Source organism: Nelumbo lutea, chromosome 4, assembly GCF_056320005.1.
Source record: "Nelumbo lutea isolate HS-2025 chromosome 4, American lotus-T2T, whole genome shotgun sequence".
NCBI classification, from domain to species: domain Eukaryota; kingdom Viridiplantae; phylum Streptophyta; class Magnoliopsida; order Proteales; family Nelumbonaceae; genus Nelumbo; species Nelumbo lutea.
Window position 1 is genome coordinate 26843201 of NC_142687.1, and position 27459 is coordinate 26870659.

Consider the following 27459-nt stretch of genomic DNA (forward strand, 5'->3'; position numbering starts at 1 on the left):
AACTTGAGGCTTTGTGCTAAATTGTACATTAAATCACTAACCAATAAGAACCCATTAAAGTTTATGGGGTGGTTTTGATTGGTCGAACTCTGAAGAGTGGGTGGTTATAATAGTGAAAGATCTCACTTTTGAGAGTGTGATTAATCAAACCACCCTATGAATTTCGATAAATTTTCATTGGTTATTGCACAACTTAGCACAAAGGCTTAAGGAAATGCTTATACTTTCGCTTCCATGTACCCATTTAATATACGAGTCTGTCTTAATTTCCAACTGAACTGGTGGGTCATTGATGATAATGTTGGGGATTTTGCAACAACTTGCAATTAACATTTTGTGATAAGTTGCGACTTGAAACTGATTGGTTTGCAGTTAGAGAGTATATTTGATTAATAAAGTAATTGGGTACTCAAAAGTAGAATTGGAAACTGAAAACTGCATCCACTATAAGATAATGTTGAAAATAAACGTGGAAAAATAGTTTTATTAGCATTGTCTATAATGCATCTCATAATCACTTTTTGGGGCACCCTTGATTAGACTTGGACACCATATTATCCCGTGTTTAGGATCACTCTATACCAGGGAACCTTTTATCAATCACCGTAAATTTCTCCCAACAATGACAGCAAAGATTAAAATATGGATACATTCCATATCTAAAATTTGGTATCAATGCATATTTAATATGAACAATGCTCCCCCTTTTCAATTTTTTTACTTTTTTTAATTTATATATTTTTTTTCAATATCCCGTAGGCACATGCATTCAACAATAATCAAGTCTTGGATTACATATCTGATACACGAGTGATTGCAGAAAAAAAAAAAGTGGAACATAAGATCAAGTAAAATAGCAAGTATGACGTAAAGCTGCCATGGTGAACCTCCAATATGAATTAGGAAGTTGGGAAAGAGACCTTCAATATGTTAAATATTGCAAAAAATTACGTTTGTACCAAGCATTTTTTTATACACCGCGGGGGGCTCGTGCAAAGTACATGTTGGCCCGCGGGCCATCATGGCCATGCTGCCCTTGGGGTCAGATCAGCACGGCCCACGGCCCAAGCCCGTGTGGACCCATGCCGTACTGCGGGCCTGGGCCAGGCTGGACCTTGGGCGTGGATTGAACCGGGTTAGACTGTTTTTTTTTGCATTTTTTTTTGTTTTTTGTTTTGAAATTTTTGATTTCTTTTATAAGTAAAAGTGTAAAACTAAAATATTTAACTTTCCTTTGAGTTTTGGGAACTATTTGAAAAATTAAGAAATGAGAAATGTAATACATAAATGAAAAAAAAAAAAAAACTTAACCAAATAAGAATGATGGAATAACAAATGGGAAGAAAAATAGGAATTTTATTTCATTTAAATTTGAATGATACAAATTACAAAGCATACAATGGTTGGATACTTGGATGAATGAAATATGAAAATGGAATAAATTAATAAAATATAAAAAAATACAATATAGTTACAAATTAAAATTAAACCAAAATTTATAATAATTCGAAAAAAAATAAAAAAAATTCTATATAACTAGTCAACTATTGTTCATGACTTTCATCATCTGCTTCAGGTGAAACATCAGGTGTAGTGTTACACCCTCCTTTGTTTTGTAATGTATCTTCTGCATCCAACCAATATTTAAAGTAGATGTGCATCTCTATACTTTCATCGTTCATGCATGTTAGCACCCGATTTTTGCTCGGTCTGCTGCCTGAGCCTTTAATTCACCCCAAACACCCGGTCAGACCCATCCAACCTCTTTGAAACACCCAAAAACCCAAAAAACCCAAATTTCACCCTAAGATCCCTAATATCCACCGCTAAACCTGTCTGATACCAATGATCCCGATTGACTCTCACTCACACCTCAACCATTAGATCAGACACAACCATCAGATCCAAGACATCTCAAAACACCTTCATTTTCTTTGATTACATAAAGATTCAATTTCGAGGTGCCAGATTGACCAGATTCAAAATCCGCCTGATCCTGATCCAATTGGCCAATCTGACTCCACCAATCAGCTCAAGATGTCTAAAAACCCCACCTTACAAAATTTTAGCCAAAAATACCCTTGTTAGCCCACATAAAAAAATACCCTTTCATCCAAAAAGATTCCATTTCGACCAATCTTGTTAACCCACACACACAAACCAATTCTTTGTGATCAGACCCATCTCAACCCTCCATTTTTTTACCCAGAACCACCCATCATTAACCCAAGAACCCGGTTCAACCCTTGGACCCAGTTTAACCCAACGTATTGAAAGTTACCAAACATTGCTCCTAAAATTCCCTGAAATTACAAAAGCACCCCTGGCGCCATGCCACATTGTTTAGAAGATGTTGTACAACTTTTGGGCTCAAGTTGTACTATTAGGCTCAAGTTTAGAAGTGAGATGTTGTACAACTTGTAGAATCATTTCCTATTACTTCAGATTCATATAAACTATACATTTCAAATAATAAATTATTAATTTTTTTTTATTTCCAATTTCAATATTCATATTTTCATAATATGTTTTAAGTAAAATATCTAAACCATATTTCCTCATCCTAGGATCTAATATTGTAGCTAAGCAATAAAGAGGAGAAATGTTCTTTCAATATTTTTTAAATTTATTTTCCATTATTTCAACAATACTTTTAAATTGTGCATTATTTCTATATTTTGCAAAACAACCACTAATCACTATTAATTGATAAGGTAAATTACAATTAGTTGGATAATAAATACCCAATAATTCATTAGTTGCATCATAAATTTGTTTTAAAAAATCTCTTATACAAACTGCCATTCCCAGTCTTTCTCAAATATAATATTATTAGGCATTTTTGCATTATAAAAATCAATAAGAATTTGTTTATGAGAAATACAACTTTCTAACATAGCATAGGTAGAATTCCATTTACGTTTAACATCTAACATAAAATGTTTATATTTTAAACCATAATTTTGACATAAATATTTAGCTTCTTGTTTTCTTGCTCCAAAATTTTAATAAATATAATAAATTTCTAATTTTAGAAATGAATATAAATAATATTTAAAGCATAATGAATACATAAATTTAAGATGTGACATGCACATCTGATATGAAATGATTTACCATTTAAACATGGTTTTAATTGAGCTTTTAAAATATTTATTACAGAATCATTATTACTAGCATTATCAAAACTGATAGAAAATAATTTATTCTCTATTTCATAAGCATGTAAAGTATTTAAAATGCTTATAGCAATAACTGAGCTAGTATGTGGCCATTCAAGCCTAGTAAAACTTAAAATTCTTTTATTTAAAAGTCAAATTTCATCAATAAAATGACTGATAACACAAATATAACTTATGTTAAATTTAGAAGTCTAAACATCAGAAGTAATTGCAACTTTAGAATTAAGATTTGATAACAAATAAATTAAATTTTGTTCATATGAACAAAAAATTTTTAAAACATCTGATCTAATAGTATTCCTAGAAACTTTTTTATATTGTGGATTTATAGAATTACATAATCATTTTTCAAATTTAGTATCTTCAACTAATAAAAATGGTTGTTCTACATGCACAATGCATTTTGCTAATTCTTGTCTCATTTTTCTTGAAAATATTTAAATGTACCAAATCCCCCTCTCCCAATTTGTGTTTGTGTTGTTTCTCTCACTTCTTCATTTTCTTCTTCTTTCTCATGTGTGAGCAAATGTCAATTCAAATGGCCAGTACCACCCTTATTACAATAGCTAAAGTATTTCCTAATTTTTTTTATAAAATTGCTTATTTTCCCTTTTTCCCTTCCCCTCAACATCCTCTACTTTAAATATTTTCCAAATCGGGCTACTCAACTTTGATGCTTTCTTTTTCTTTCCTCTAGTATCATTACTAGAGGTGAAAGTTTCATCAATATCAATAACATCCATGTCGGTGCTAATACTATCATGATGCAACTGAATATGTCAATAGTGAACATGTTGGGGAATTGATTTCAGGAGGAGCTAGCCATTTTTTTAATTAAAAATAAAATAAAAATTAATTTAATTGGACCTACCTGGATTGCTGGTTCATAACCCCAACTTGATTTCAATGGTTAAAGCCTTTTAATTCCAAGAGTCCAGGCCTCTCAAATTGCTAACTTGAGATACTTGAACTGGTTGAGCAAGTCTTCTTGTTGAAATTTCAATAAAGTTGAGAATTGGAGAATCAAATAATCAATCAATTAGAGTTCACTTAGATTTCAAAGAATGTATGAGAGAGAGAGAGAGAAAGAGAGAGAGAGAAGAGAGACTAAGAGAATTGTTGAATTGGTGTGATGAGAATGGTGGAGGATAGGGCTATTTATAAGAATTTAAAATAATTCAATTGCTCAAAATACCTTAAAAACTATCTATTTTTAATTGTTAAGAGGGGTATTTTGGTCATTGAAAAGTTATTTATAACTTTACCCAAAATGCCATTAAACTAGTTGTTATATAACTATTGGGGGGGGGGGGGGGGCATTTGTATCATTTTTTCTCTCCCCCATAACCAAAATACATAAATAACCCCCTACTTATAGTTATTAGGGAGGTATTTATGTAAAAAACCCATTGGGGGGGGGGGGTCTCCCCAATGACTAGTTCTTAGATAGGCAGAGAATGGCCTGCTACGATCCTGTCGCGGGCAACATGACATGTCATGCTTTGCCAGCCCATGGACTTCGAACCCTAGGTCCCCAGCTTGGTGCGAACCTTCATGCTAGGCCTGGTATAGTCCACGTGCCATCATGCCGTTCTAGGCTGGGCCACGGGCGGCCCGGCCCAATTTACACCTCTAAGCGTATCCTATCAATATTTTAATACTTGAATGACAAGAACTTTTACTTCATGTCTCTCTCAAAGTCCTCCCCCCTTCCCTTCAATTCTTGGAAACTCCCCCGGATTTCGCCAACTCAGAAAACCATTTTCCCTGCCATCTTCTCATCATATACATTTTGGCCAACTCAGAAACCCATTTTCACTTGAAGTCTTAAGATACAGAGGATAGCTCCTTTAAAATGATGAAAACTCAAACTTGTACTTGGGTTGTCTGTTCAGTAAACAATCTGTGTACTTTCCAGAAAAATCAATAATTAACACGTAAACTAGACAAGTAACCTAAGTATTTATTATAAAACTAAAAAATGAATCATTTTGATACTCTCTTCAATATAGCTTTCTAATAATACATCTTGAATAGCAGCAAACACCAGAAGCATTTAATACAATTTTGACACTGACCCGGTAAACATATCTAGGAATGGTGCAAGCTGAGTTTATTAATAGCAGGTATAGTCCAGAAGCTACCAGAGCCACAATATTGATAGCAGGTATGGTCCGTAGGTCATGAAGCCAAGCTGAAAGAAAAGCGCTCCTGCCAGTTTATGATAACCAAATTCTTTCCACATTGTATTGTATATTGGCAACTTTTCCCCCTTGCTTTTGCTTATGCTCTTTCCTTTCATCCACCCTCAGTTACTCTTTGCTGTCACTTGAACTAATCTATTTGTCTTTAGTTGCTGAATGGATGTCTGATGTGGGTCTTGATATGGTGTGGGCTTCAACTTCCCTTCTGCCTTCTTGAAGGCAAATTCAGAAACCAAGGCTAAATGATCACTACCCAATTTCTGTATGCATTAGAAAAGAAAGTGGAGGAAAAGGATCAGATATGCATGGCTTTAGATATAAACAAGATGGAAATTATCAAAGAAACAAGGAATGCTAGATAATGAGGGAGACATCATCCTTGGCATTCAATCGGACTTAGTGCACAGACATGGGTTTGCCACTGGAAAATCAAATTTTCTTCCCAATTTCAAGTTAAGCAACAGGAACCTCATATCCAACATATTTGCATTTAGGAATTACTTAACTAATGATCGGCAATGAACCCTTGAACCAGAAGAATGCATACCTTGGATGGCAAACCACCTGTCTTCCTTAGCATATCAACGGGAGGAGTGTCAAGAACTCTTGTAGGAAAAAGACCATCTGAGTACCTATATCAAGAGTGAAAATACCCGCATGTAAGCTTATTGTAAGAAGATGCCTCCTACCTTTTTTTAAGAAGCAGCTTTCCTTTTTATATTCTTCAGCAATGTCACTATTTTACCAGAGATAGTCAACAGTTCCGAGAAATCTTGAATGATATGTGGTAGCTAATGGTTCACCATGGGAACCTCTTGTCCTTGCAGATCCCTGCACAAGACAAATATTAGATCTTAAAATTTGTCCTTATAGATCCCTGCACAAGACAAATATTAAATCTTAAAATTTGTCCTTATAGATCCCTGCACAGGATAAACATTAAATCTCAAATTTATGATGCAAACTTAAGAGAGGAAAGAAGTTGAAGTGAAGCAATTTACCAACCTTTACAGTTAAGTAAGAGCTGTTGAGTTTCAAAGGATGCTCAACTATGGTGCGATTGGGAATGCCAGTTGCGATGTTGACCTGTTCACCACTCCAGCTATAATTCAAACATCTGGAGTGAAGAGCAATAATTCATTGGTGATTGCAGATTTCACTTAACAAAATGAAAGTCTATAAAGGAACTTGTGTGGTGAAACTTAGGTTTCAAACAGTCTATATGAATGCATGTAATGGTAAGCATCAATTAAATGTGGCAGAAAACTAGAGCAAGTTGTGACACTCTCATATCAATATCAGCATAGAAGCTCAGAATAAAAAGTTACCCATCAATCAAAACAAATGGCCTTCTCATTGGTATTTGGCCTGATAAATATCTTCTATCATATAGTGTGACATTCAGCAGCAAATAAGGACCATAAGATAAATTTCAAGAAATTCAGGTATATACCTAGGAGTATGAATTGTATACTGGTACCATTAGATTTCCCCCCCATTTCAATACCATATGACATAAACAATATCTGAGATAGCATTAGCATTACTACAGAAAATTTCACCTCTGATGACGACAAGAACTTGTAAACTGTGCTCTGCAGACAATTAAATTACATTTAGCATTTACTGTATTAAACAAAATCCTTAAGTCCCTAAATCTTACATACAGAAACAAGATGAACAGCAATTAAATAGGCATTAAACCTGAGGAGTGCTGTTGAAGTCACCAACAAGCACAACAGGGATATTGCCCCATTTCTCTGAGAGAGCATGTGCCCTCTGCAAAAGCAGACGGATCTGAAAAATAGAATGATTCAATATTAAATCATATCAAGGAACAATTTAGAGAACTAACAAAAAGCAAAGCTAGACTTTTTTTTTTTTTTTTTTGATAAAAAGCACAGCTAGAATTGGATGACAAAAACAAGATATGTGTTTTGGGAGCTTCCTTAGCTCATACAATCTAGATGTAATGTATGAAACGGTACAAAGTGGATGTTATTAAAACAATTCATTCATATATTATGCACATCTAGATGCACAAATAAGCTTTTCACAAAGTTCAACAAATTTCCATCAGTAATCATGGACTTTATATTCACACTTTCATAAACACATTTGGAAAGGGAATAAACAGAATGGAATGGCAAAACAGGATTCATATGGCTGACCTCATATAGTTGGAAAACTTAGATGATGATGATGAAACAAAGATTCGGAAAGGGTTTATGAGAAATTCAAAAAAGTTCTGGGGTTTTAGAAGGAAAGAAACGCAAACATCTTTTTATTGTAGAGCTTCTTGAGCTAGGCTGCTCATTAAAAGTAATATTATGGTTAGAAAATGTGAAAACAGTTTTACCAGTTGGCTTATGTCTGAGTCAATATGAAATCATGACAGACAGAAATAAAATCAAAACAGTAAAAGCAATTGTTTGAGGAAAGTAGTAGAGAGAGTAAAAACAACTTAATAATAAAAACTACTAAAAAGGTAGATAATAAACATGTAACATTTACACACCATCCTACTGCTAACAACATTCCGTTAAAGTAATAACATAGGTTGTGATAACCCTGCATTTTGATGCCTTAAGGGCATCAATTCAAGGGTATTTTCGGCCTTAGAATAGTCAAAGTATACCCTTTTCCCAGTTAAAATCAATTATGTTACCTCTGAGGGTTTTTAGACTGAAGTGCAGTTTTTGGGAAGCTGGTGTAAAGACCAGCTAAGAGAGGGGGTGTTTTTGTAAAGAACTGAGAACAGGAGGGCGCCTCCTATCTGCTAAGCCCAGTTGGCACCCATCCTATTGTATTACCATGCTCCCCTCTCCTTAGTAAACCCTAGGGAGCTTTTTTAACCTAATCTTTTCACTCTTAGCAAACCCTAGCCACCCCTAGGTGTTTAATTTCCACCCTCCACCTCTTTTAATCTCAACCACTCATTTTAGGGCTCTCCTTTATAGCTTTTAAACCCTAAGGTGCCACTTATTCTGCTAAACCTCACCATTCAGCTCCTCACCATTAAATCTCAACCACTCTCTCCATCTTATATCCCAACCATTCAATCTAGGGCGCCACCTATTCTTTTAATCCTAATCCATCAACCCTAGATGTTCTAATCTACACCCTCCATTCCAAGGTGCCCAAATCTCAGCCCTACATAATATTGGGCGCCCTCTCTTTTTATTTTCAGCCATAGGATCACCCCAAAACCATCTTAGCCATCCATTAGAAACCCTAGGGCGTCCCTAACTTTGTTAAAACCCAGCCATAGGATCACCCCCATCTTTCTCCTTATTTCCAATTGTGTCCACCCTTCCCTATAAAAAGGGTCCTAGTGGCCCTGTAGAAGGGGTTGGTCAATTCACCCAGGTAAGAAGGAAGGCTGGTCTTGAGAAGTTCAAGGGTAGAGGAAGAGGAGGGGTTCCTACTTGCAATTCGCCAACACCACTACTGCCACCTCTGGATTTGAATCCCAACCATTTTTTCTTCAGTTTTAGAATTACTTTCTATTCTTTATTTTAGTTTATTTTTCCTTCATGCAAATTTACTTTTCTTAGATTTAATTTGTGTTTTAATTTTCTTCTGTAGATTTGAAATTCGGCTAGGTAAGACGAAAGGCCTAACTCGAGAAGTTCGAGGGTGGAAGGAGAGATCCGGAAACTGCTACCTCTAATCGGATTCTCAAACATTTTTATTTTGTTTCTTTTATTTAGTTGTTTCTGTTATTTATTTATTTTTATGCACTTGTTATTCTCAGTATTGTTCGAATTTGGTTTTAATGAATTCCATTTTTTAATTAATTAATTTTATATTTCTGCAACTCCCCTTTGTGTTCTTTCTCCCAGATCTAAGAAAATATTAGTAGTTGTTTGAGAATCGGAATAAAATTATAAATGTTTAAACTAGTGTTCCGAAGTGGTTAACGACACACTCCAGATCACACCAAGCTGCATTAAGCTACTTGGGTGGAAATGGAACTAAATTACTTGTCAAATACTGACAAGCTTCCAAATATGCTAAAATGTGTATATCATGGGCTTAACATTACTAGTTTTAGATTCCCCCATATGTACAAATAGTGGAATCTGGAAACTTGTAGAATAAAAATATTGAATTCTATTTTCTGCTCCAATTTCCATTGAAACAAATGGTCCTAGGAAAAAAATTTCAATTGTTTTGCTCATTTGAGGGAAGGCATTGAAAATGTTTAAAACGGAAACTCCTCATGTGATCTTGAACAACAACTAAAAATAATATTTAAGAGTGATATGGTTGACAAAGTTGTAATCACCACCTTGCAAACCACTGAACCATTTCAGCTTTTATCTATTTTGATATTTGGGCATTCATCATTTCAGGGAGTCTTGATCTTTTCTTTTCCTTTTTTAAGCATTTATGAAATTTCCACAATTATTTCCATTTCATCTCGATTGCTACATTTTTTAAAGGTCCATCTCAATTGTTGCATTGGCACGGGTGGTTTTGTGAGTGCCCAGTGCTATTGTAGTTTTTGCCCTTAAGTACTATGTTAAGAAATTAGGCATTCTAATGATAATTGCTACACAAGATATAGCTTCTATCCTATGTTGACTTTAAATTCTTACCTTAGTGCATATGCCACAAATTATTGCTGGGTAGCCACCCTAACAGGTTGCAACATTGTGTGAGTGTTAAATTTCATTCATGAATGGATGAAACTCCAGACTCATTTAGAAGTGAAAGATCAATATGTAACATAATCTGTATGGGTCCCTTTCTCGACGGATATTGCATTTCGTGTTCACCTCATAATCAATCCATAACCTGAGTATTATTTTATCTCAGCTAGTCAGCTTCATAGTTATCAATGGAACTTATTTGAGATGAATGTGCAAATTCAATAGTAGATCCCCAGGTTGTTCTGGATGGATGTCAGATGATTCAAATGGTCCATGGCCTTTGAGACCTATGATCAAGAAGGTAAGAGCCTTGACTTCAGGGTAAACATCCTATTCTGATGTCTCCCAGGGTCTGGTATCAAATAGTTTAAACCAGGAATTGGGCTTCAAGATTTGAATTGTAGCTGCTCCTTAATAAAATTTTGTTAGAATCAAAAAGAGTTGGCAGGGGCTATTGCTTGGTGTAATGGTAAAATCTTGTTATAAAGGCTTTTTTATCTAAAAGAATGTTGGAAGTGTGAAACTAATTCTCTTTTAATAATTTATGTTATTTGATCTGAAATTTATAGAGATAATTTTTCTCACATGCATTACAGATAGGGCTAACTGGCTAAGTTATTTTTCCTTCAAATTAAGTTTTTGTTTTCTTATCTTATTTTTCTTTTTTTCCTTGTCAGAAGTTGGATATCAACGTTTGATGTATGCAGGGATCCTAGTCAAAAGAAAAATAGCACTAAGAGAAAGAAAATTAAAAATCCATGGTTAAAGATCTCAGATTGACAAGAGAGAAACGAGTTAGTAACATCATTCACAACAAATAAATAACACTATTCAGGAACTTACTTGACCTAGTTTAATATCTCCCCGGCTTGGGTTAAAAAGCACATGGATATTCCCAACCAATACTCTTCTTGAATCAGCCCTACACATCTGACTGCATGGCACAAAATAAGATACAGAACATACAACATCCTATCTTGCTTAATTTAAAGAACATAAAACACTGCTTTATGCATAAGAAGGTCTGCATAGCTTGGTATCCTGGTCTAAATTCTAATGCAAAATATCTACAGAAATATAGTGAATAAGGATTTTGTCATGAAATTTATTAAAGTTGTTAGGTGATTCATGAACAGGGGACACCAAAATGTTAGGCCCCTGCTCACCTGGTATGTGACGAAAGCTCTTTATTACTTGCAAAACAAGACTAATAGCTAATATATTATTTATCAAATCCTTCTATGGAATTAGTTGTATGCAATAGGTTGACCAATACAATCATCTATTCATTGCTTATTAGCAATAAAGCTTAGCTAACCATGTAATAGTAAATAGTTAAAGATCAGCAGTACATGATCATCCATTGGTATCAAACTTTGCAATTTTGATCCAGTGTCCTGAGGCACAGCAGATCATCTCACTCAATGCTTGAGGACATCTCATAGCCATGGAAAATGCCTATAGATGAGCCAGCAACACATAAAGGGCATAGCAACCCATGTCTAGAAGTAGGCCTTATTAAGTTTCAAAAAAGGAGACAGGCCAGTAATCCAGCATAAGGTCATCTGGTTTATGAGATTGAATTAAAATTCTCTATAGGTAATTCTAATATGGTATTTTCTTTGATTTCTAAGGAAACAAGCATGTTTTTATATAGGATAGTTTTAGCCATAAGATGCAAACCTGTGGGATCACCGAAAAAAGGGAAAGAGACATGAACTTAAAGGTGCCAACTGGCTCAGTTATTAAAGCTTCTATCTGGTTGTAGTGAGAGACTTGGGAACAAATCCTTCCTTTACCAGGGTTGGGGGGATTATGGGTTTGCGGATGGACTGCCCCCTGTTGTGTAGCCCCATGGAACTAAAAGAAGTTGCTAAGTTTATAAGAGTCAAACAAAGAAATGAATGATAAGAGGAGAAATGGAAGGGGAAAAGAATTAGTAGCAGAACTAGCAACAATAGAAACAATAAACTGTTGGCCACAAGCACTTTTTTTCCTATTTCTATTACTTCTTCAATATGATTAAATTTCTCAATAATTCAATGAGTCATTAGTCACTTGCCTGTCATAGGAGATATGACATTAGCATCATGGCATTTGACAACAGCCAGAGTCCATAACCACATTTTCTATATAATAGCTTCTTCTAGGGACTAAATAGGCCTTTTACAACTTTGCAAGCATTCACCAAGATGTGGCAGTTTGTAACATGTAAAAACTCATTATCATGCTGACTGCATAGGCAATATAACACTGACTAATCATTTAGTGGATCGCTCATAGGATCAAACTTCAAATTGGAAGTAACTCAAAATTGAAACTTATTATTATCGTTATTATTATTTTTTTTTGGTGCTAACAGCATCATACCTCCCTCGCCCCCAACCCAAAAAGGAAAAAAGTGAAAGGAAAGAAATAAATGGATAAAATAATGGAAGAATAAGAGAGGATATGAAGCCAGAAAAGCATACAAGATTGGAAAATCAGGGACCAAGTTTTCATCTTAGATTGTTAATCCAGATGTGCATGAGGAATTAGTTCTTTTCTATCTTATAGAGTGCAAACAAACTAGAGTCTTCTTCAGCATATTTGCAAGAAGTGTTCGTGACCATAAAATTATTATGCAGGTATGATAGAACTCAACCATGGTATATTCCTAAGAAGGTCTGAAGGGTAACATGGCCTAGGTATACAACAAATAGGCTTGTACATGGATTACAGCTTCAGGGTGAGATATAAATTTCTAAGGAAGATCGCAATGCTTGTTCATCAAATTTTCATCATTATAAAAAGAAGAATCTCCAGTTTGTTGGTTGCATGCTCATCTGTCAAATGTCCATTTCCTTTTTGGACCATCTACAGTATCAACAGGAAGAAGTGATCAGTTGCAAATTGAAGGGTTTAGAAGAGATAGGGATGGCCCAGAAAGGGCGTGGGTTGAAGTAAGAAGAAATTGTTTGAGGGTCTGTACTTTAACAGTGGATATGAAACTCAAAGAGTGGAATGACAGAACAGGATTCATGTAGCTGACCCAGTATAGTTGGGACAAGGCTTAGTGACAAGTTGACTTGAGTTGGATCATAATAAGAACTTACAGTTTGTCTGTCATCGAATCCTACTAAGATATACACGATTGAAAACCAAGAGGCTAAAAGAACATGCAATCAAGACAAAATAGAGCAGCGGCCTTCTAAACAAAAATACCAATTTATAATTTACTACCTCAAAAACAGAAAGTTGAGCAACATTATCACGAAGACCAAACATTCTGAATTCAATGCTCTCTCCCTCCAACAGCCGAAACCCAACAAATGAAGCAAGAATTACTCATTCCAAACTAAATTAACCTAATTCTTTGTTTTTGGGTGGAAAAAATAGCTTAATTCAATTAAACAAATTAGCAAATCATATCAGGGAATTCTCACGTAGTAGCTCTCCAAAACAAAGCACAACCATCAGTAGCCTGTCCAGTACGTCTCTGTAATAATAAGTAAGCAATTCAGTTTTCCACCATAATCTGAATATGAGACACATGTGGGTCCAATAACCAAATGTCGACCCATGTAACACCAAGAGAGATGGAGACAGACATTCATTAACCTTGTAGCTACCAGCATAGCCGTTTTTCTCCATAATGCTCAATAGATCATAATACCTATCCACCTCCTGAAAAATCAAACCAAGACCCACAATTTCCAGCATCAAACAGTTGAGTTGCAGCACACTCTATCACTTAACAAACGCCATACCCAACCGGAACACATGCCTGCAAACAGATAATATCAGGCTTCCATCCAATGAGTTCCTGGCAGATAAGCCTTTTACGCCGTTCCCACTGAATATAATGAAAAACCACATGTGAGTACAACTCTCTGTGATTGGAAGCATTCTTATCTCCCAATATGTTATACGAGACAACTATGAATTTCTCTGGCAAAACAGAGCCCCAATACATTCAACGGTCAAAATCTTAACTTATAAAACAAAGTATTTTAATTCACCCGGAAATTTCCATTAAAGATTGCACAATTTATATGGACAGTATTCGGTACCTTTGGAGTCGAATATAGGCGGATTATCAGCTTCAATCCAGTAACGAACGATCTCCGGCTGATAGACTCGTTTCTGTCTGTCGGGGTTGTACCAACGACGGACTTTGTGCGTGGTTGCATCGGTGCCATAGTTGATGCAGCAAGAGAGGTTGGATTTAGAGAACCGCTCGCATTTGAACGAACAATGAACCCTTGTGGCCAAAGGCGCAGAAGGGAAGAACCACCAAGCATGACAAGCCATCGATACACAGCGACTAAGCGAGGGTGTCATCCAGCAGTCTACGGCTAAGATACGAGATTTCTACTGGAAGGAAATGTTGTTAGAGTATAGAATATAATACAGTAAGATTTATGTGAATGCATCTCGAACCGTTCATCATTATCATCATCTGTAGACTAACCTGAACGTATAGAATATTCTATTCTTATGGAATACGATGCACTTGCAAGTGACACGAGAAAAACAGGGCAGATCATAGGATATATACGGGCCGGTTCATCTTCATCCATGGCGGTTCCCATTTCGTCCCACAATTTCCTTTCTCATATTAATTCTCTCGGGAAATCCCATACCTCTAGACTCTGTGTCTCTCTCTACCTCTCAAAGCCTACCTTTTTCCTTCAATCAATGACAATTCCAATATCTATTCACTTCAGCTTTCAGGTATATGCCTCTCTCTGCCTTCTTTGGAGCCGCTTCTTCTGACCTGTTCGATTTAATTTGAAAGAGCTCCTCTAAATGAACAAATTCTCCCAAGGTATTCTAAAGCTTCCATTTTGATTTCAATTTCTCTCCTTTCATTGTTAGTTTATCTTCACAGAAGAAAGAGGGCTTTCTTTACTTACACAGATAGTTTACAGGTTTTTGGTTGGTTTCAGACGCAGTGCAACGTTGTTAAATTACTCTTGTGTTGAGAGGTATGTACATCTCTGTCTCTGTTTGTGTGTACGCCTATTTGTCATGAAGCTTTAGCGCAGGAGAAGATAAACATCAGGGCAGTGTAACAAATACTCGACCCTATAAGAATCATGTAAGTCGCTACCTTCTTTGGCGCAGCAACAAAATCCTGGAATGTAGAACCTGGGATTGAAGGCACTACCTTGTTTAGCGCAGGAAAAAAGATCGTGAGTTGGTAATTCGTATAGATATAGGTATTTTGGGTTCCAGAACTTGATTGGAGTCTTGGAGCTTCAGGGTGAATTTCTTTATAACTAAAGCCAAGGTTAGCCTGCAGAATATAGGTAACTTATGTATGTATGCTCCCGAGTCCGTTGCTTTCACACTTCATCATGTCAAGAAACTTTTGGAGGATCTTTGAACTTTTAATAAAGAAAGCATCAAAACCTCAAAAACTAAAAGTAGGCTTTGCAGACATCTAGGAGGTATTTTATCTCTTGTTTATGCAAGTTTTTGGTTGTATGATATCCAACACAAAAATGCAAATGGATCCATGTCATGGACTAGGAAAAGAAAAGAAAAACACCAATAACATAAAAAAAAAAATGACGAAGTACATCTTTAAATGTATAAACTCAGATTATCTTACTGCCCTCTCTCTTGCTCTCAAAAATCCATATAGAGGGACACCACTTCTATCCTAAGGAAACCAGAAATCAAGCTCAACATATCTACTATTTCTTGATTTTCTTGAGCTGTACCTTTACTTGCCCGTATCTCTCTATTTTAGGAAAACTGGAATTTTCTGTCTATCCCCAGATGATATGTCTGGTATGAATTGTACAACTGAATGGCTACTTTTAGAAATGCATCATCATGTGAAGTAGGAATTGGCGAAAGAAAAGTGAAATGGCAATCAACAGCATCAGACAGTCATAGAAGAAGTCAATGATGTTGCTTAAATTCTAATAAAAAATAGCTTCAGAAAAAATGTTGCTTTTAAAAATCAAGATGTCTCATTATTTTTTTTTTCCCCTCAAAAGTTGATCCATAGTATACTGTTGCAGGCAAATATGTGAACTACGAGAGAAAGTAGACTAAGATGGTTTGGTTATGTGCATAGAATACCATCTACAGCACCTAGAAGAGGAACTGATCTGTTGCAAGTTGAAGGGGCTAGAAGGGCTGGGGCAGACTAAAAAGGACATGTATTGAAGTAGTAAGAAATGATACTAACAATTTAACAATGGATATGACACTGAACAGAATGGAATGGCGAAACATGATTCATGTAGCTGACCCCATGTAGTTGATAGATAAGGCTTAGATGATGACGAGTTAGGGATATCACTAGCCAAGTTAATTCTAGTGGCAGTACCTGATTTTTTTTTTATCAATAACAGCTTCATTAAAATTAAAAGAAAAGAGAGATTATGGATACAAGAGGGGAGATAAAATATCTTAGCTCCCCAATAATAGAATACAAAGAGAAAAAAAATTAAAAATTAGCCCAAAAGTTAGACTCCCTATTCACCCCTTGCTTGGCCAACCCATCCGCAAATGAGTTGGCACTCCTCTTTACAGCTGTATTGTATCTCCATGTCCCTACACAGCCATAAGAACTGTTTCTTTTCATTGTTATAGCTCCACAAACCACTGTCCTCTTTCTTCAACCAGCTAATCACCACCTTCGAATCACTTTCCAGGATCAACCGGCTGATATTTAATTCTTTTGCTCTTCAAATTCCTTCCAGCACTGCAAGGATCTTAGCCCTAAGAGAGTCACCTTCCAATAGGGCCAGAGAACAAAGCAATAACAATCCCTTCCTCATTCCTAAAAACTCCTCCAATCCCAGAGGGCCCTGGATTCCTTACACTACTACTATCAAAATTCAATTTTATAAAACCCAAGGGGGGAGGGGACCAAGAGGGACAAAGAGTCCTCTTGCACCGAGCAGTGGTAGCAACCTCTTTCTAATTTCTTAACAAGTCATCCACAGGAAAGTCTGAAAACAACTCCAAAGATTTTAGCTAGGGGCAGCCTTAATAGAATTAGGTTTAACAATTCTTCCAGGTTTTTTCCTTGTCTGAAAAAATACATGAATTTCTTTCTTCCCACAGTGACCAGCACACAGCTGCCCTAATACTCCTCCACATAGTCTTCCCTCGCTTCTTAGGCCATCTGAAACAAGGAGGAGAGAACAAACTTTGGACACACTCAGGAGGATTCCAAGAACACCCAAAGCGGAAAAAAACCCACTCCCAAACAGTTTTAGTAACCTTACAAGAGACCATGAGGTGGTAGTCGGATTCCCCATCAGCTTTACAAAGAGAACATCTATTAGGAAGTAGACAATAGTTGGGTCTCTTTCTCTGAAGTAAGTCAATTGTGTTTATTCTTTCCAAGAAAATTTCCCAAGAAAAAAAGCCAACCCGAGGAGGAATAGGCTTGCTCCATATTTCCTTAGTCGGAAAGGACAACCCAATAGGGACAGAAGGTTGAGCTAAGGTTTCAAAGAGTGAAGCACAAGAGAAAGTACCAAAGGTGGAAGGGGTTCAAAATCTGGTGTCTTCCTTATCAGGATTTAGGAAGACATTCTCAAGGGTGACTAGTAAAGGTAACATGCTCTCCAAATTTGTATCCCTGATTGCCCTACGTAGGCCTAGGTTCCACCCAAAACCAGAAGTGGAGTCTGAAGGAACCAAGAAAGAAGAAATATGTTCATTTTTCAAGTCTGACAGACCATACAAGGATGAAAATTGGTCCTTCAGAAGTGAATCCCCGACCCAAAGTTGTTCCCAGAATTTTATTCAGCTACTAGAGTTTACACCATACCTGATCCAAGGGGAAAAAACTGGAAGCAAATTGTGAATGGATTCCAAGGAGAAGCATCTGTAGCCCTTGCCAAGATTCTAGGATCCCAGCCATTGTCTTCCAGCCCATGTATGCTAGCCACAATCTCAGTCCACAATTTATCCCTTTCCAATGTAAACCTCCACAACCATTTTCCCAGCAAAGCCATATTCCTTTTCTTGATGTTACCAATCCCAAGACCTCCCAGTTTTTCACACTTAGTTACCACTTCCCAACTCATCCTATGATCTCTCTTCTCCTTTTCAGGCTCCCATAGAAAATTCCTTATTAACTTTTCCAAGAGATTGGAGACCTTAGAAGGGATCTTAAACACTGATAGATAGTAGACAGGTAGGTTAGATAGGGTAGACCTAATCAGAGTGGCTCTCCCTCCTAAAGAAAGATATTTTCTCTTCCAAGCCGCCAGCCTCTTCTCAAACCTCTCAACTACTGGATTCCAAAAGCTTACATTCTTAGGATTATCTCCTAAAGGGAGGCCCAAGTATGTCAAGGGCCAATCCAAGATTGCACAACTTAGCTTACCTGCAAATTCCCTTAGGTCCTTTTCATCCACATTCACTCCCACCACACAACTCTTATCAAAGTTCACCTTGAGGTTAGATATCTGCTCAAAGAGTTGTATTGCCAACTTTAAATTCTAGATCCAATTAATGTTCCCTCCTTCACAGAACAAGATTGTGTCATGGTACTTGATTCCAAGTTAAAAATGGTCTAATGATTGAAAGAAACCCAATTCTGTTCAACAACCTTAATTGGGTGTTCATCACAATGTCTTTCTCACATAAAGTGAGTATGTATCTGAAAATGGAGATGTTATTCTGATTGCATGCAGGCATGCAGGTAGTAATGATGTTTCATTAATTGAACCTGTAAGTACTGCCATTTGATCTTCAATCAGATGACTCTGGTTGGTAGTATTAACCAAGATTTAGAGGACTCTGGATCTCCTGCCCACGAGATCTCTGCCCATGCCTACCCATAATACACTACCCCCGTGAATTAGGACAATCTCCCCCTGCATAATTCTATGCAGGGGATGAGATATTCTCTATATGTGGCTGCGATAAATGTGGGCAGGAGATCCGGACTCGATTTAGAGCTTATATGCTTTTAGGCCAGTAATGAAGCTATGCCCATTGGTTCTTCTTTATCCTCCTCTTGGGCCTAGAATCTCTGAAAATTTTTTGTTTTTTATTTTTAAAAAATTAAAACCCAAAATTTCGTAAATTAATCTAATGTGGCAGCATATTGTCAAGCTCCACTTCAACAATGAAACTTTCAAATATTGAATTGGACATAACATGGTATCCGACATATCCCAACCTCTTGAATCAGTTTAATCATTTCTAAGAATGAAATTAAATCATGATTCATTAAGAAACTATATTTTGCAGTGCATATGAAGCAACAGTCTAGGAAGATCCACTATTGGAAGGAAACAATGGAGAAGTTACTGTCAAACTCACAAATGCTGTTCCAAAGGACCAATACCATTAGGGCACGTGGTCAATGCTGTCCTGCTATTTCGAGTAGTGGAGATAAAATGTGAAGGAAGAGGGAATATGGAGATGGGGCTGATTTATACATTTTTTCCTGCTCTTTTTTTTTTTCTTTTTCCCTTTAATTTTAAGTAGAAATATCTTTTTTCCTACCCAATAAGGGCCATTTTTTTACACCATTCCCATGCATCAGAGGTCCCTAATACCATACACTATATAATAGAATGTATTAACACCACATATCGATAATAAGATGCAGCCATAGCGATAATATTATAATAGGGTGTCCGTCTTGTGATTTTTATTGTCTAGGACGGCACCTAGTTGCTTAGATAGATACCTTTTTTATAGAAGGCATTCAGGTTAGGCACCCAGCCAAGGGCAGGTAGTCACCTAAGCAACACCTTGACAACTATGCTAATTTCATAGATCTTTCTTCCTCAAACAGATCCCATTCATTTAAGCAAAACACTACTTTGCATAGAGAAGGTGTAGTAGGATTTACCCAACTTATTTCATGGAAAATGCAGTGAGAGTGGAGTGGAAATAAAAAATTAATGTCTATGCAATTCTCTCTTGAACACTTGGGAATGTATGAAAGCTTCCAATGGGTTCAATTCTATTTGCAGTTTATATTGAAGGTCAGAGATTGTTTTGTAGTTGATCTGAAGTATCTCTTTGTTACTTGCAGTTTTAACTAAAACAATGGTTTAACAAAATAGCTTGAAAAATATCCCTTTTTTCTTTGTAAGTGCATTAAGGGAGCTCACTTGTAGTTTGTTAATGGATATTTATGGAACTGGAGGACACTAAAGGACTTTGTAACTCTGGAATTGGCAGAAATATTTGATTTTTAATAGCTTAATAGAAATAGACACACAAGTCTTATTAAAGCATGAAGTCTGTTCTCATTGTCCTTCTCTTCTCATCCATAAATTTTCTTTAGTTGAAAGCAATGTAATGATAACTATTAAATTGCCATCATGCACTATTTCCTTGAAACTCACTTAAAAATAGAGATGCTACTGGAGTAGCTTCTCAGAGAATATTCAAGTACCTGATTTCAAAATTTTTTATTATCTGTAATCTAAGGATTTATAAATTGAACTGACAAACAAAGAAGTTGAAACTAAAAACTTGTATGATTACATATTAATATATTTATTCTTTTTTATCATCTATAGTGTCTAAAGTAACTGTAACTACTTCTTAAACATAGACAAGGTAACCGTTGAAAACTGGGTGTACACACAAGTTTAGTTTGTATTGTCCTTTACTTTTTTGGTTGGGAGTGTTTTAAATCCCACTCGTTTTTTTTTTTTTTTTTTGGTAAGCATGGTCCCATTTTCAGTTGAGATTTTCCCCCTAACGAAATATGAGACAGAGAACCCCAATAATAGTGTTTGATTCACATTAACCTCCAAAGCTAACAAAATTATTGTTGGGGATAGCAATGTTAGAAATTGCACACCTGATTTCTAGAGAAGGGGAAAGTTTCAAAGGATAAAAATGCTTTAAAGTCTGCCTAGGTTTTAATGAAGATGATATATGCTTTTCAATCTTAGGTAATCAAGTCTTGTTTGTGCATGGCACTGAATCTTTCATCAATGTAGAATATGAGACAGAGAAGCCCAATAATAGTGTTTGATTCACATTAACCTCCAAAGCTAACAAAATTATTGTTGGGGATAGCAATGTTAGAAATTGCACATCTGATTTCTAGAGAAGGGGAAACTTTCAAAGGATAAAAATGTTTTAAAGTCTGCCTAGGCTTTAATGAAGATGATATATGCTTTTCAATCTTAGGTAATTAAGTCTTGTTTGTGCATGGCACTGAATCCTTCATCAATGTAGAATACTGCAATAATAACACTTCCAATGAGGATTGAAAATTAAAAGCTCTATCTGAATTGTAGAATTTGAGGAGTGGAAGTGGAATTGGTTCTCCAAAGTTTCCTTTCTTGTCTGTTGAGTGGGAACAGTTTATGGCGGGCTTCCATTTTCATATGGGAGTATAGATGTGTTATTAGATATCCACATATGTTTTATCTATATAAAGAAAAAATAATTCTACATTTATGCTTTTGACATATTGGTTGAAGTTTTATATATTATTGATGTAAATACATTGCAAAGCTTCTTTATTTTATGCAGGTATTTGTTTATCAAATCAGGTTTTACATTTGTTCTTCATATTGCATAGTCCATCGGGTTTCTTGCATCAGACCTTTGCCTTAATCTATTGAATCTCTCCAGACCAAAGTATCTCACTATTCATCAATCTAAATGTATGTGCATTTAATTTTGTTTCTATTTGTTTTATAAGTTTAACTGCTTATGGGAATTTTTAAACCCATTTTGTTTTTCTTGTCTAACTCACTCATTATGGAACATTGAAGGTCAACATCAGCATATAGTGGTAGTTCTCATGAAAGTAGTTCATCTGAAAAGGAAAGTAATCACAATGGTGGAGTAGCACGCCAGTCAGAGTTGGAAAGTGAAAAGGAGTGTGAAAACTTGGAATGTTTAGATGAGTCAAATTCTCAGCTTAAATCTCCAGAGATCAACATGGAGTTTAAAAGTGAAGAAAATGCATTTGATTTTTATCAAAATTATGCCTTGAAAAAGGGGTTCACTATTCGAAAAGATTGGAAAAATAAGAACAAGTTGGGGGTGGTAACAAGCAGGAGGTTTTTTTGTAGCAAGCAAGGTTATTGGAAGCCAGATAAACGGGATAAAGGAGTGAAGAAACCACGTAAAGATACAAAATGTGGTTGCCGTGCCTTTATGACCATCAACTTGAAAGAGAATGGTAAATATGTTATTGCCCACTTGGAAAAAAATCACAACCATGATCTTGTTATTCCAAAGAAAAGTACTTTAAAATCACAGAAAAAGCTTACTAAAGCTCAAGCTACTACAACAGACTTATCAGATGATTCAGGGGATGCACCCAAAACTACAGTTGAATTCATGAGTAGGCAGGCAGGTGATCAAACAAACAATGGCTTCCTTTCATTAGGTTATAAGAATTGTCTGCTTACAAAGCGAGAGAGAGCATTAAATTTGAGAGATGCTGCTGCAGTGATGCATTATTTTCAAAAGAAGCAAAAGGAGCATCCCTCATTCTACTACGCTATGCAACTTGATGTAAGTCAAAAGATAACAAATATGTTTTGGGCAGATGCTAAGATGATTGTTGATTATGAATATTTTGGTGATGTGGTATGTTTTGACACAACGTATATAATGAATCGTGAAGATCATCCATTGAGTTTGTTTGTTGGTGTTAACCATCATAAGCAATCCATAATTTTTGGGGGTGCTCTACTATACGATGAGACTACTGAATCATTTGAGTGGTTGTTTCAGACATTTGTTGAGGCAATGTCAGGAAAAAGACCAAAGACAATTCTTACAGATCAAAGTGTGGCTATGGCTAATGCAATTAAGTCAGTTTTTCCAAATACATGTCATCGAATTTGTGTCTGGCACATATTTCAAAATGCAATGAGGAAAATCAGTTTTGCCTTTCGTCGTGGGTCCACCTTTGGTAGGGACTTCAGTAAATGTATATTTGATTGTGAGGATGAGGAAGAGTTTGTACAAGCATGGAATAATATGCTTGAGGCACATGATTTGAAGGAAAACAATTGGTTGCAAAAGCAATTTAGTAGCAAAGAGAAGTGGGCTTTGGCTTATGGGAGGAACACATTTTGTGCAGATATGAAGAGTACTCAACAAAGTGAGAGCATAAATAGTGTGTTGAGGAAAGACTTGAACAACAACATGGATTTGCTACAATTCTTAAAGCATTTGGAAAGGGTTGTAGATGATTGTCGCAATGCAGAATTAAATGCTAATTTTAAGGATAGCCAAGGTCCTCCAAAGTTAATGGCAAAGGTGATGATGTTGACTGAAGCAGCGTCAATTTATACTCATGCTGTTTTTAAGAAGTTTCAAGAGGAGTATGCTAAATTGTTGGCATGTGATTGTGTTTGTTGTAGTGAGTTTGGTACAGTTTTTACATACAAGATTACCATGGAAGATGAGCAACGTGAGCACTTGGTTACATTTGATTCATCTAACGAGACTTTGGATTGCAGTTGTAGAAAGTTTCAATTTACTGGGATTTTGTGTTGTCATGCAATAAAAGTTCTCAATTTTAGAAATATAAAAATGATACCACGACATTATATCTTGAAAAGGTGGACAAAATTTGCAAAAGTGGGAATAGTAAATGACTTGCAAAGATCTGCCATAGAAGTTGATCCTAACTTTGAAGTATCAAGTCGTTATCAAATTTTGTGCCCCATTGTGGTTAAGATGGTAGCAAGAGCAGCAGAGTCTGATGCAGCCTTTAAATATATTTTAGGGCATTGTGATGATTGGTTAAATCGTGTTAACGATCTCATTGTTAATGACCCTCCTAACAAATATCCTACTGAGAAGGGGCATGGCAGTACAGTACAAACTGAAGGTGAAAAAATTTCCATAGATGGGACTGATTATTATGTTAACATTGATGAGGGTTCACAATCTGTACAAGTTCAAGGAGTCGCTTGGAATGAAGAGTGCTTGCGTGGTAATAATAAAAGAACAAAAATCTGGAATGAGAAGCTCCCAGCAAGACGTAAGACAAGTTCACATGTTCCATCACAAAACACTTCCTCCAATGTTGACAATAATCTTTTGTCTAACTGTTCTGTTATAGACTCATCACAGAATCAATTTGAACAGGTATGACAACATATATTTTTACTGTAGCAAAAAAAGATGGCATATATTTTTATTTGGTTTTATTATTTGTATGCTAAAAATGAATTAACATGTTTATGGAAAATATGGGTTTGAGCAGAGGCATTTGGCTTCTTTTAATATAAATGAGAATCTTCAGGCCTATCATCCTGTTACAGTCCCATCACAGACTCATGTGGAACAGGTATAAATAATATTCTACTTAATTTTATTTTTTATATTGTCAAAATACTGAAGTTGGAATTTTAATTTTATAGGGATCACATGGGTTTAATTTAATGGACTCAACTTCCTAGTTCCCATAATACCAAGAAGAATATTCAGGACACCATCATGTTGTTATCCTACCATAAAATCTTATAAAGTAGGTACTACAGATCCATAACAAATACATTTACTTGCTTTTATTATTTGTATACTTAAAATGATAAAATATAGAGTTGATGTTGGGCAGGTTCCTCTACCATAGAAATGTAATGGTGGAAAAGGATTCTTGGGTAGTAGTGGGTTGGTTAAAGAATAATAACAGGGCTTATGGAAATAGCAATGTATTATGAAGGAAATAATGATATCTGGATAGGTAATTGAAGCTACCTTCAATTGGGTACAAAGATCAATTAATAGTTTTGGCCTATGCAATGAGAATCTAGAAATTGACTGTTCTCAGTCAAATCTTTCTACAAGGATTGTCAAGGTCAAATGGAGAAAGTTCAGAATTGAAACGAATCTGGGGAAACCCTGTCCCTCCACGGGTGGAAGCTTTTGCATGGCTAGTAGCATTAGATAGCATTTTGTCATTGAATCATATTCAAAACAGAGGTTTTCACTTAGCTAGCAGATCCTAACTTTGTGAGAATGCAGATGAGAATGTCTTTCATTTGTTTGTTGAATGTCTTCACTCTAAGTTTATTTGGGGTTTCTTCTATGGGATCTTCAAGACTAGTTGGTGGTCTCCTAATTTGGTAGAGGAGATTTTCTCCAAGTGGCCAAGTGTAAGGAGAAATGTCAAGGCAAAGATCGTGTGGAACTGCATTCCTTTTGCTGTTTGTTGGGAACTCTGGAAAGAAAGAAATAGGAGAATATTTGAAGAGAAGGTTCAAGCAAGGAGGCATATTACCCTACTATGTGGTAAAAGGGGACTGGGTTCTCATTCTCCCAGAGTTTGAAAGACTCACAAAAGAAGACCTTGGTTCTGGTTTTTGGAACATTCTGGAGTTAGCTTAAAAGCTTTGCATGTTATTGGTTTTTGTATTTCTTACTTTTTCTATTGAATGTTTCCTTTTTGTTTGCTTTTATCTCCTTTGTAGATTTGTTTTCTGGTGATACCTCATCACTATCAGATGTACTACACTCTTTTATTAATATATTTTCTTTTTTATTTATTACCAAAAAATCATTCAAGGGGTGAATATGGACTGTCTCTTTGAGTGGGGTGGTTAAGGATCTCCCAATGATGGTTATAATTTGTAAATAAACAGGGTAGCTAGCAAAAGGCTGCTTAAAACAAAGGGGTGCTTGCACTTTTTCGTAACTTTAATTCTTCCACTATTTATAAAATTTGACTATTAACCATAAAAAGCATTATAAAATTGGAAATATAATTACATCGGGATCATATGGATTTGAACCAACACATTTGGATCATTATCAAAGAATGCTTCCATTGTTCCAGACACAGTATATCCTAACTATTAATTTTATTCAATTGAATCTGTTTATTTCTAAGTTTCTTTGTTTTGATTATACAGGATTCAACACCTCAGTTATATGTTTGGGAATCAATCTTTAGCAACAATTCTCAACCATGTCAGGTATAATAAACAGAGCCTTTATAGTGAATATTGTTCATGTGCACTGACTTCCTTGCATATATAGGAGTCTTCGGTGGTTGGAGTTCCACAGAATATAAGTGGTGAAAGTTCTGATGGCTGAAGAGGTACAATGCGTCAAATCACTGTTTTTCAATTTCTAGGTCTTCTACTTGTAGGTTCTTGTGAAATGAAACTTTAAGCTCTTCTGGGCTTGCATAGTAAATGTTGGCTTCATTTCCAGGCCTCAGTTAAAATGCGTGGCATGGTCAGTTTTTGCTAGCACATTCAGTACAACAATTGGAGAATCTTGCTACTTGGTTGCACTCACCTTTTGCTGCCATTTAACAGAAAGTTATTTATGATGGTGTGGCGGCTTATTATGCCTTTTTTTTAGATAGTAAGAATAGGCACTCACATAATGATTATGATATGGTCAAGATTCCATGTTTAGGACCTAATTGCTTGTGAACCTATGCCTATTAAATTCATCAGCAGTTACTCTTGTGCTTCAACTTTATCATAAATCCAACTAGATATTTCTGAATTTCAATATGGAAAACAGAAACGTTTGATATTTTTTACAATATTATACACACTCACATGTAGACAACAACACAATTAAAGAGATTGTATTAAGAGGACAACAATATATTTGATAAGCGAAGTATATAGACAAGTGGCGTGCACACTAGGTTAGAAACCTGCCCTTAAAATATATATTTTCTGATAAAAACATCACTGTTTGTTCATTGTGCCAACCATTGTTGGTCATTTGACTTGGTTAAGTCTGGCCTCCCACTATTACAACTTGCCCAGATTATGTTACAAGTTGGTAGCATCCTCGGTTTACCTATTGAATATATTTGAAGGGATTAAAAGAACAGTCTAGGTCACCTGCCACCTATCTACCTTCTTGTGAGACCCCAATAATGGTGGTTCAATTGCTGGCTCTTCAATGATTGCGAGTGTGTTATATTGGTGTGGAGGACTGGAACATGGAAAATGCAAGAGGCATCAGGCATTTAACATCTTGATGTTAAAGCAATCCCATGTTCATTGCCATTTCTTATGTGCATTCTACATAAAAATGGTGGCTTATGTGACAGCACCTTTTATGTCATTGCCTTTCCTCTTGTCCCAAGTTTCAGCATGGTACCCTTGCACCTCAAGGAGCTCTCTCTTTTGGGTCTCTTTTTTAATTAGAACATTGAACTTGCAACAGCTAGGGGCCATTACTTGGTATAATGGTCAAGACTCCAGATAGCTGGGACCAACAATTGGTAATGGCCAATGGCTGGTGTTGTTATATAAGCAAGGGGAAAAACAAAACAAAACAAAACCTTGTGTTTGTGCATGTGTGTGTTTTTATCTGGCATTGAATTTTGCCTGCATGTGAGCAGGCTCTGTGTGAAGCTCTAATGAGGCAAGAGAAACTACTTGAATACATAGGCTGTCAAGAAGAAATAACGTTCCAGGTGAGTTCGATATAAGTACTGCATTGTTGTGTACAACAAGATTGGTT

At 35.9% G+C, this 27459-nt stretch overlaps 2 protein-coding genes across 2 annotated transcripts; one reads left to right on the forward strand and one right to left on the reverse strand.

The window, feature by feature from the left end:
• Positions 1-5125: 5125 nt before the first annotated feature.
• LOC148854758 (carbon catabolite repressor protein 4 homolog 3-like) lies at positions 5126-14382 on the reverse strand. The gene is made up of 12 exons (XM_088984856.1): positions 14097-14382; positions 13811-13879; positions 13645-13710; positions 13471-13522; positions 13264-13349; positions 10888-10974; positions 7091-7183; positions 6775-6981; positions 6392-6520; positions 6132-6217; positions 5934-6018; positions 5126-5646 (listed from the first exon to the last, which is right to left on the reverse strand). Exons 1-12 carry the CDS (start codon positions 14325-14327, stop codon positions 5491-5493), a joined length of 1347 nt encoding a protein of 448 aa, XP_088840982.1. The 5' UTR covers positions 14328-14382; the 3' UTR covers positions 5126-5490.
• A 342-nt stretch (positions 14383-14724) lies between these two features.
• LOC148854759 (protein FAR1-RELATED SEQUENCE 5-like) lies at positions 14725-27412 on the forward strand. The gene is made up of 7 exons (XM_088984857.1): positions 14725-14760; positions 14905-15014; positions 21768-24108; positions 24227-24310; positions 25875-25937; positions 26002-26062; positions 27338-27412. Exons 1-6 carry the CDS (start codon positions 14725-14727, stop codon positions 26056-26058), a joined length of 2691 nt encoding a protein of 896 aa, XP_088840983.1. The 3' UTR covers positions 26059-26062; positions 27338-27412.
• Positions 27413-27459: the final 47 nt, after the last annotated feature.

What these genes read in the sequence shown, in the direction of transcription:
- LOC148854759 (XM_088984857.1), top strand. Translation starts at nt 14,725, where the DNA reads ATGACAATTCCAATATCTATTCACTTCAGCTTTCAG. An exon ending in CACAGACTCATGTGGAACAG is followed by an intron (nt 24,311 to 25,874) that starts GTATAAATAATA and finishes TTGATTATACAG; the next exon opens with GATTCAACACCTCAGTTATA. An exon ending in ACAATTCTCAACCATGTCAG is followed by an intron (nt 25,938 to 26,001) that starts GTATAATAAACA and finishes TTGCATATATAG; the next exon opens with GAGTCTTCGGTGGTTGGAGT.
- LOC148854758 (XM_088984856.1), bottom strand. Translation starts at nt 14,327, where the DNA reads ATGCTTGGTGGTTCTTCCCTTCTGCGCCTTTGGCCACAAGGGTTCATT. An exon ending in GCCTATATTCGACTCCAAAG is followed by an intron (nt 13,880 to 14,096) that starts GTACCGAATACT and finishes CATTATATTCAG; the next exon opens with TGGGAACGGCGTAAAAGGCT. An exon ending in GGAACTGTTGACTATCTCTG is followed by an intron (nt 6,019 to 6,131) that starts GTAAAATAGTGA and finishes CTCTTGATATAG; the next exon opens with GTACTCAGATGGTCTTTTTC.